This window comes from Geospiza fortis, unplaced genomic scaffold (assembly GCF_000277835.1).
Source record: "Geospiza fortis unplaced genomic scaffold, GeoFor_1.0 scaffold659, whole genome shotgun sequence".
Classification (NCBI taxonomy): domain Eukaryota; kingdom Metazoa; phylum Chordata; class Aves; order Passeriformes; family Thraupidae; genus Geospiza; species Geospiza fortis.
Genome location: NW_005054530.1, coordinates 12,566 through 22,896, shown reverse-complemented (window position 1 = coordinate 22,896; position 10,331 = coordinate 12,566). Strand labels below are relative to the sequence as shown.

The window sequence follows — 10,331 nt, the reverse complement described above, 5'->3', positions numbered from 1 at the left end:
GTCTTGCACTGTGTGCCCTTCCACCTCCAAGTGTTCTGCCAGTGTTAAATTGCAGGGATTAATCTGTGCTGCCCGTGTGAGGGAGATTGTTGATGCTTCTGCTTCATAGATGAGGAAACAGAGCAATTTATGTGAATTATCTGGGTACCAGGTAATTGCCAGTGCTTGGTTTGCTGCTGGCAGTTTTAGCTGCTTGGAAATGACCTCAGGAGGCTGGAAGCTGTAACTCTGCAATTGTCCCCAAACCAAGGGCATGGAAGTTGTAGGAGGTGATGTTGGAGACAGGTCTGTCAGTGTTTAATTAAGCAGATTGCCCCCGAAATGTTACAGGAGTCTGAGGCAGATGCTAATTTCGCATCAGCACGATGAGATGGTTGTTCCAGAAACACACCATGTCCATCATTCCTGGGGAAGCATCTGAGATGGTCTGTGGCCTGTGCCAGACAGCAGCCAAGAAATGAGGAAAGCTGTCAGGATCAAACCATTGCCCTGCAGCGCCTTTGGGTTGCTCACGAAGCGCCCACACCCTGTTAAAAACTTCCCACAACTCAAACCACATAAACCCAGCTGGGGCTGATGGCAAGAGATGGGGTTTGGTGGGGTCCTGCATGTCACCCTGTGTGTGCCCTGGCAGGGACTACAGCATGGCCAACCTGAGTGTGAACCTGTACACGGTGAACGAGCCCTGGCTGTTCTCCATCCTCTGGTGCGCCGGTGTCCCCTCGGTCACCTCCGACAGCTCCCACCTCCTCCGCAAGGTGCCTTTCCCCATCTGGCTCATGGTAAGCACCACCCTGGCAGCCTCTGGCACCAGGAAATGCTCTGGGGGGTGTGGAGGTGAGAGGTTTTCCAGGGAGGTTTGGCTGGGCTTGAGGGTTTTTCTGCTTTGTCCAGCTGAGCCCTGAGATGTTAATGAATTGATGTTCCTCTTGCACAATCCCATCAGTTTGGGTGGCATCCTTGAAGATTGCATTGCACTCCCTATTTAACCCACAGGATATTTCCAGTTCTCCTCTGAGGGAAGAGCACCTTTGCAGACCTGCTGAGCAGCTGTTAAGAGTTGCAGGAGAAGCAGGCACACTCGTGAAACATCAGACCAGGACTCTGTCTCTTGGCCAAGTTGTAAAACGAGATTTTTGCCTGTTCTGAATCCCAAATTGAGGATTTACCTCTGGCTACCCCATTGCTGGACAATAAGCAGAGACCCAGTGATGGTGGTTCAGCTGGTGTGATGACCACTTAGATTGGCAACTGGAACCAGACCTACCAGTGCCTGAAAGGACAGAAATCACATTTACAGCTTGGGGCTGTGCCTGAAAGGTCCCATCTGCACTTAAAATGGACCCTACATGGATATATTTCCCTGTTTTCCCCCAGACTTGGATTCCCAAACGTCATCTTGCCCTCACCCTGAGGTACAACTGAGATAGAAAACTTTCAGCCCAGAAGCTCTGAGAAAATGTCAGCACACAAAAAGGAGGGAGAGTTTCAAATTGTTCCTGTTTGCAGTTTCCCCTGATAGTTTTGGATGACAGCCTGGCATTAGGAAGGTCATAAATATTGTGATTTATACCTGACCCCTGCAGCTCTGTGCTTTTCTTGCTCCTCAGTGGTAACTCCAGCCATGTGTGGTCTCCCTGTGATTGCACAAACCCAAATGTTTAAGGTCTGCTCCTGTTTTCTGTTTTCTTGCAGCCTCCAGACGAGTACCACCTAATCTGGATCACGTCTGATCTCATTTCATTTCTTGTAATTGTAGGAGTTTTTATATTCCAGAAGTAAGTCTGTTACAGCTCTGCTCTTGTGTGTTTGTGACCTGTGGTTTTGTCCAGATTGTCGGGTAGAGGTGGGAGAGAGGAGTGCCCTGAGCCTCAGTTCTTGAATGGCAATAGCAGGGGAAATATTCATTAAAAAATCCTTGCAAACAACAATTCCACTCCCAAGGTGGGATGGAGAATTGGATGCACCTTTTAAGAATCAGAGATCACAAATTAGTAGTGTCAGATGCCTTCCTTTGCTCCTAAAATATGTGGAAGAGAAACTGTAAATGCTTTAGGGAAAGGGATGTTGACAAAGACAATACAGTGCTTTAAAGGAAGAAGAGGGGAGGGATTTTGAGATTCCACTACTACAGTGTTCAAAAAGAATGTGTTACAGTTGTCTTAAATCACTTTGTTCCTGTTTGGATGTAGAAATATTATGGAATCATGCAATGGTTTGGGTTGGAAGGGACCTTAAAGATCATTTAGTTCCAAATGTACTCTGCCACAGGCAGGGAGTTACTATGGGAAATGTTATGATTCTGCAAATCAAATCAGATAATTAGTTAGAAAGAAGGAGGCGAAGCTCTACTCCAGAAGTTGGACTTTTCTGCAGCAAAGGGCTTGCTCTTCCAAGAGCCCTGTGCAGGATGGAGCCCTTTCCCTGATGTTGCAGTTTCTCCACCACATGAAAGAGTTGCAGCAGGGTTGAGGATGTGTCAAAACCAAATCAGAGCAGAATTTTCCAACTACCACCTGCTGATGTGATTCAGCTCTGGGGAATGGGGCTTGGCATTTGGCCTTCAGTGTCATAGTCGATTTTTTGGGTGTGTTTTTGGTTGGTTTGGTTGTTTTGTTTTTTTCCCCCCAAGTCCTTTTTGGGGCAAACCAGAGCTGCTTCCTTCATGCAGGGATGAGGGGGTGGGTGGGAGCAGAGGCACTGCTTCAATGTGCTCGTGCTCTGTCCTCTGCATGGCTTCTCTCTCCTCAGCCATGGTAGGGACTGCTGCTGCTCTTCTGCTCCAGCCCCAGTGACAGGATCATGGCAGCCTCTCCAGAGGGGGAATACCAACTGTGATGACTTCTAACTAACCTTTTTTTGCCTCTTTGCCTTGTTTATTTTCTTACTGCTCTGACTGTTGTGCATGTTCCTCCTCTTTCTCTCTCTGCTGCATTCTGGCATCTCACAGCTATCACATGATCAGGTAATTCTGGTGCTTTCCTCCTCTTTCTCTTTTTCATTCAACCTTCCTTTCTCTCTTTCTTTCTCCCTCTCTGCTATGGCTTCACTGCAGATGGTCAGGGCAGGATGCAGCTTTTCTGATGCTTTCCAACATCTGGCTTCATGAGGGGACCATGAGGGTGTGAACATTGCACAGTCCATAGCCATGAGCACCAGGGAAGTGTGATGCTGAAGCCAGTGGATGTTTTGAAGGCAATCTGACCTTCTGTGACAATGATCTAAGTCAGTGCCTTTTAAAACAGCCCAGTTCTGAGGTCCCACTGTAATTGGGAGATTCCCAGAGGATGTAATGCTTTCTCTGTGGAAATAATCCCATGCAAAATATCTCCTTCCTTCCTGTATTGACCAGAGATGTTTGAGACCAGCCTCTATCCTAAAGAAAATCATGGAATCTATTCAGTTATACAAAGTAGCACTTGTCTGAATGAATGGGGCTGATAACTGGAAAGGTTTGGCTGATCAATTGGGATCTTCCCGAGCTGCACCACTGTGAAGCTGGAAATACAGTGTGAAAACAAGAGCACTGCAGCAGGGGAGGGAACTGAGCCTGGGCTGCTGGATTTGAGGTGCCATCAGTCAGAACCCCAGATTTCTCCTCGTTTTGGCCCTTCCCTCACCAGTCATTCCCACCCTTTGGAAGGAAGTGCTGGCACTTGTCTGCACTAAAGCCTTTGCCCCCTCCCCACTCAAACCGAGCTCTTCACGTGTTCCCTTCTCCGTTGCTCCTGCTCTGTGCCATGGCCTTGCACTCCTGAGCATTTGGTTGCCCCCACCCTCTGCCTTGGGGTCGGGGTTGACCCCTGCAGGTGTCCATGGGGTGCTTTGGTGTTCTGGCCTCGTGGCATCTCCCCAAAACAGGGCTGGCTGAGCCCCGCTGTGGGTGCAGGGAGGTCGGGTGGTCTCCCCTTCTCTCTCCCCTTGCCCATGGATGAGGAGAAGGCAGGCTTTAGGCAGGAGCAGGCACAGGAGGGGGACTCTGCAGCTGGCTTGGCTCTGTGCTTGCTCCATCTTACCACCTCAGTGCCAAACAACCCCATTTTTCCTCTCCCACCCCCTTTCCATGGCATTGAGCATCTCCCCTCCCCAGGCCCCGGGGTCTGGCCGTGGCCCTAACCCAGTGTGTGCTGTCTCTGTGTTGTTGTCCCAGTATTTTTTAGTCTGTTCCCACCCCGTGTCCGTCTGGTCTGCTCTGACGCCAGCCTCCCAGAACAGGACCTTCCTGCTGTCTCTCTGGCCTTTTTGCACGCTGCTGTCCCAAACCTGGGCCATCACCACAGAGTCCAAGGGGGTAGGAGAGGTGCTCTTTTCTATTCAACCAGCTTTCTGAAGACCCCAAGGCTTCTGAGCACAGCACAGAGTGTTGGTTTCACATGGTGTTGGAGTCTTGGTTAAATGTTCTGGTGGCCCTTCTGAGAGGATATTTAAAGCACCCCTGAGAGATGGGGTGACCCTTTCGTGGCTCAGTCCTGTGTGAGAGGAGCCACCATCTCCTCATGTGTGTTTTACCACCCTGGTTCTGCCCACAGCCACCAGGGGAAGTGGAGAGCACAGAGCGGTGCTTGCTCCTCTGGGCAGCAGGAGAAAAGCCCTTGGTCCCTGCACATGTTTGAGGCTGGGCTGTCTGTGCCTCAGAGGGACCCCTGTCCTCCCTGGGATAGCTGGGGTCTGTGGGCAAGGGGTCACTTTTGGTCACCGAGTGACTTGATGCTGAAAATCCTGGTGTGGTGGGCAAAGAGAATACTTGCACCAATGTGTTTTGGTCCTGATTTAGAGTTTGAGGAGGGTCTTATCCTGTGACATCTTGCAATCACATTAGTGAGATCTGCCTGCAGGGAATACTAAGGCAAAAAATATGTTCTTCCAGATCAGAGTGGCTCAGTTTAGATGATGATGATAGAAGAGAAAAAAAAAATTGTTTTATACTTCAGTGTTTTTCCCTCCTTGTGCTTCCTCTGCATTGCTTCTGTCCATGGGTCTGTGAGTTGTGTCGTGTTGCCATCCCACCCCTTCTTTTCATCTGTGTACCCTGCTCAAAGCCTGATTCAGGTCACCCAGTGTCAGGCGCTGGGACTTGGGAAGGGGGTGGAAACCCTACAAAACTGACACCAGCTGCATTTATCTGGGAAAAAATATTGCAGAACTTCCTTTGTGGATGTTGATTTGTCAGGCTGATGCCATAGACCCAGGCTGGGGATTTGTGGGCTCCTCAAATCTTCTGCTCTTGGGGCTGGCTAGGGGTTTAGAAATGGAAGAGGAGGTGATTGTTTTGTCACCTTCTCTTGTGTGGGTGAGCCACTAGATGGTGCCAGCAGATCAGAAACCTCATAAGCCACCCTAAATCCCTGCTGTTTCTTCATCAAATAGTTTCAGGGCATCCCTGGCTCTGGCAGCAGGGAGAGTAGGATTTGCTGATGGCTCAGTGGGGTGTGGGCTGTGAAGCCTGGCCTAAACATCATCCCCTTGTGGTGGGAACAGCTGCCTTGGCTGAGCCCACCAGGCTGTGCTTTCCCCTATTCCAGCAGCCCACCTTCCCCTCCTAATGGGGGTCTGCCACAGGGCTGCTCTCAGTGTCCCCAAGTGCCACATCCATGTGGCTGGTAAATCCCTCCAAAGATGGGCACTCCACCACTGCCCTGGGCAGGAATATTTTTTGGGGCAGGAATATTTCCTCTACCAAATCTAAACCTCCCCTGATACAATCTGAAGCCATTTCCTTGCTGTGTCTCAGGTTTGAAACTTTAAATTGTCTCTGAGCTCTCTTCTCCCACAAGCCTGACCATGGAACTCAGTGAGGGAAAATTTGTGGTTTCTTTTCTTGGCTGATTCTCTTATTCTTCTCCCTCTAAAAGTTTAAACACCTCTGTCTCCTTTGCACAGCTGGAGAGGGCTGTGAGACAGCTACTTGTGGAAATTAGTTCATGGATTTGTGAATCCACGGGTCTAATTCCCAGATGGAATTAGGGTGCTCAAGGTGCTTAAAGATGCCTGAGGTCACTCATCTCCGAACATCCTCCTGCCACATGGGGTTGTGCAAGGGAGCAGAGGGTCTCTGGCACTGAGGGTGCTCCTGTGTGTGCAGAGCCAGTCCCTGAGATGCTGTTCCTGCCTTGCAGGTGGCGCCTGGGCAGCATCAGGACCTACAACCCCGAGCAGATCATGCTCAGCGCCGCCGTGCGCCGCTCCAGCCAGGACGTCAAGATCATGAAGGAGAAGCTGATCTTCTCAGGTAGGGATGGGGCTGCTGGTGCCTCCCTCAGCTCTCACCCCACTGAGGGAGGAGCTGCTCGTGATTCATGGGGTTTTTCCTGCTGTGGGTCAGGGGACTAGGCTGACCTTGCTGCACTGTACTCGTGGGATATGGGCGAGACTCATGGGGGTTGCAATGGGATGATCCTTAAGGTCCTTTCCAGCCCAAACTGTTCTGTGAGTCTGTCGCCCATCCCAGCACTGATAAGCTCAGAAATCCTGCATTTAGCTTCCCAGGTTATCCCAGCTCACACTGTCCCACATCTTCTCCACTCACCATTGTCAGAGGACAAAAAACCCGCTGATAATGGCACATGTGACCACAAATATGGTGATGAGGTTGGGGTAGACCTGGAATTCAGGTGCATTCCTGATATCTTTATGCTCTTTCCAGAGTTTATTTCTGTTGGAACACATTGGTAATATGTCCATCACACTCCACCAAAGATAGTAAAACTGTGAGCAAAGATGGAAATGTTTAGCTTTAAAAGGTTAAATGTGGTGCATGAAGCTGGAAAGCTCACCTTTGAAGGAATGTGAATATAATCCCCCCACCCCCTGAGCTTTGTTATGGGTTTTCTTTTTTTGTATTTAGGGTCTGGAGATGCCCAGCAGGGATCAGGGTTTAGTGCTCTGGGCACAGACAGAGCAAAAAGGCAACATTGCTTACTGTGTGAAATGCCAGCCAGAGGTGCTGAAAATCAGGTATAAATCCAGGGAACCCAGACAGGGAAAGCAGCTTGGCACAGCAGAATTAAGCTTTCCTAACATGTCCTAGACATAAAATCCCTTAGAGGTGGGGGGTGCAGATTGAAGTTTTGTGCCTCTGAAACAGCTATTCCTGCTTAGAGTGGATGTTTCACCATTAAACCATTGGTGGGTGCAGGTTCTTCCCAGTGAAACCAGTGACTGGAGGAGCCAGACCTTTTCCAGAATGGGCAGGGATTAGGTTCAGGTACTTTGTACCACTCTCCCACAGGTGACTTGCCCAGCTGGTGACAATGACATCAGGTGTAGGGGGATGGGAAGGGGATGGCAGGGGGGATCCAGAGCATGTTCAGAACTGGCTGTAAATGAGAGCAGGTTCCTAATTCCCTGTAGGATCAGAGGGATGTCCTGTGCTGGCATTGCTCAGTTCTCCATCCAGGGGGGAAGCTCCTGGGATGACCTCCCTGCTTTCTGTGCCCTTCCCAGAGATCAACAACGGCGTGGAGAGCACGGACGAGCTGTCCTTCTGCTCCGAGAACGGCTTTGCCAACGAGCTGGTGACGCCCACGGACACCAAGCTGCGCATCAACTGAGGCTCTGCCACCAACTGAGGCTCTTCCATCACCTGAGGCTCTGCCACCAACTGAGGCTCTTCCATCACCTGAGGCTCTGCCGTGCTCCTGCAGCGAGAGCCGTGCTCTCCTGCCTCCCTCCCCTGGGATGGGAACCTCTGAGGAACTGCTGCTCAGGCAGAAACCCGCTCCCACTCCCCACCACTGGCTGCTCCACCTCCCTGGTTGTGAGGCTGGGGGGCTTGTTTTTGTAAATATGTAGAAAATCTGAATTTTTTTTTGTCTTTTTTTTTTTTTTTGAGTGTAATTTTTCCAGGGCATGAGTGGAAATACTGTGTTCATTAAATCCTCAACCTTATGGATGAAGTTTTTGGATCTTGATGTGAGAGCCTGAGTCCCCTTGGGGGTTTTTGGGAGCAACACATTGGACCTGTGTCCCATTTCTCCCCCTTTCCCTAATCCAGTCCTTCCCCTGGTGCAGCGACTGTGTAGCTGAATGTTGTGATGTTCTTGTGAAGTGTTGATTTTGTTATGGTTTCTTTTCTTTTGTTTCTCCCCCGTTCCCCTTTTCCTGGGCAATGACATTGTAGCTCTGATGCAACAGGAGGCTGTTGGGAGAAGAGAAGCTTGCCTAGGAGAGGAATTCTCTCTGCTCTCCCCTGCTGAGGTTCAGAGCCAGGGAAGGGCTTGCACTGGCTCAGTCACTTGGGCACCTGCTCCTTGTCCCATCCTCCTTCCCCAAAGCCTGGCTGCTCCATGGGGAATGGCCTTCTTGAAATGTCCTGCCAGAGTTTTGAAGGCAAATCCTGAGCATTGGCTGCAGATTGGTCTCTGCTGGCAGCAGTTCTTGATTTGTATTTTTTTCCCCCTTTTTTTGTCTCTTCTCCCCAGGCTGGGCTCTGCTGGGAGCCGCCACGGCTTGTGACAGGCAATGCCACGGGCACCATCACTGCTGGGATCTGGCTGAAGTGCCTGCCACTCCAAGTGGCATTTGCAGTCACTCCTTGCTTCCCTGCTGGAAGAGGAGGTGGTGGTGCACTGGGAGCTTCCCCCTCTCCGGGCTGAGGAGATGCCCCTGGGTGAAGAAGTTGTAAATAGTCTGGAAGGCAAAGCAGCCCTGGGATATAATTTATTCCTGCAAGGAGACCTTTGTTCCTTGCTGTAAAAGCAGGATCCTTAAAGCTGCACACTCGTGTCCTCCAAAGGAGTGATGGTCTTGCAGCAGATCCTGATGGGATCTCAAGGCAGAGGCTCCCATCAGCAAGTTTCCAATGCAAAAGGCTTTAACCCAAAATACTAGACCAGAGGTCATAAGTAAAAATAAAAAGGTAAAAAATGAAAAAAAATAGAGGAGAATGCAGTCTGGGGAATGCTGATATACATCACATTCCACACCCAAAGCCACGAGAGAAACAGCCCTGAGCAGTTTCTTCTTGTTTTGGAACTGCTCTATCCTTTTAAGCTGAAATCCAGTGGCATTTTGAAACCCTGGAGTTCAGGCTTAGTGTCTTAAGAGTTGGGGGCAAAAGTGACCAACTTAACTGTGTGGAAAAAAAACATGTTGATAATGACAATGTGAATTTTGATGCTTTAAAAAGCACCACCCAAAATCAATTGCATCTCCCCCAGGTTTTTATGAGTGTAAGTGGAATAAGCGCTTCCTCTTACCTTCCCCAAATACTGGCCTTCTCCATGGTACTCTCAAGTCCCTGAAATGCAGCGTGTCTTGTTCTGCAGAACTGCAAGATTTTGGTGGATTTGAAGGCATTTTGAGAACGAAGTTGCTTCTCCCTTTGATGTGGTGCTGTATTGAACCATTCCTGGTGGATTGTCATTGCCAAGTGAGAGATGTTGTTAAACCTCAGCACCTGTTGGTGATCACCTGCATGTTCTGTTTGTATCCTTGGAGATGACTTTATTGAAAGGTTAAGTGCTTAAAAGCTTGAAAGTGATAAAAGCAAACCAACAAAGAGTTGTTTTCACAATTAATTTTTTTTTCTTTTATTTAAACACGACCCAAATTTCATTCATAATGCACTGACTGTTATTGTCCTGAATATTTGCTACCTTTTTTTTGAAAAAAAAAAACCAGAGGACGATACTTTTTTGATGAGACTAGAGCTAGATCAAAATAAACTCTGCAATGCTCTGTGAAATAAACTGTCAGTATTCCCCTGCCAGTCTGTCCTTGTTTTGTGTTATAGCACTACACAGAGGCTCCCACTGCCCAATCCAGAGAGTTCTCCCATTATTTTCTGTTGTGCTCAGCAGCTCATTTTAACCCCAAAGGTTGAAAATCCCCTGGGAGCAGTTGGAATCGAGCAAATCACACAAAAGCCAGGCTGGGAGAGAATATGAGATGTTCAAGAGATTTACTTATCCTGGTGCTTTTTTAATTTAATGCAGAACCCCTCTCTTCCCTTCAGACCCCATGTCTTTTAATTCGGGGGGGGGTTTTTTCTCAAAAAGAATTCCCTGCCTAAACTGGGACAAAACAAATTATTTGGGATGGGTTCAGTTGGTCAGTAGGAGCAAGAAATTGGCAAGAAATTGCTTATCTCTTGGGTTCAGCGAGAGGCTCAATGTGAACAAGAGGAAAAAAAAAGAATAAAACAAATAAAAATAAAAGCAACGATAATATAAACAATAATAATATAAAATAAATAAAAATAAAAATAAATATTATTTACTGTAGCCCCAATGGCGCTGCTGTTCCGCCGCCGCCCACCGGAGGGCCGTGCTATGCACTGCCGCGCTGTGTCCGCCAGACGGCGCCCGCGGGCCCGGCGGCCGCCCGGGGGT

General features: G+C 49.0%; 1 protein-coding gene across 2 annotated transcripts in view; it reads left to right on the top strand.

Moving 5' to 3' along the window:
• Positions 1 to 7,954, top strand: part of GDPD5 (glycerophosphodiester phosphodiesterase domain containing 5) — a 27,157-nt gene extending 19,203 nt beyond the window's left edge. The window contains exons 11-15 of one of the 2 annotated variants that reach the window (XM_031063774.1): positions 635 to 782; positions 1,696 to 1,778; positions 2,951 to 2,965; positions 6,117 to 6,229; positions 7,444 to 7,954. In XM_031063774.1, coding sequence (XP_030919634.1) covers positions 635 to 782; positions 1,696 to 1,778; positions 2,951 to 2,965; positions 6,117 to 6,229; positions 7,444 to 7,550 — 466 coding nt within the window. In that variant the 3' untranslated portion in view covers positions 7,551 to 7,954. The remainder of the gene's footprint in view (positions 1 to 634; positions 783 to 1,695; positions 1,779 to 2,950; positions 2,966 to 6,116; positions 6,230 to 7,443) is intronic. The other variant, XM_031063775.1, reaches the window with a different exon arrangement.
• The last annotated feature ends 2,377 nt before the right edge of the window (positions 7,955 to 10,331 follow it).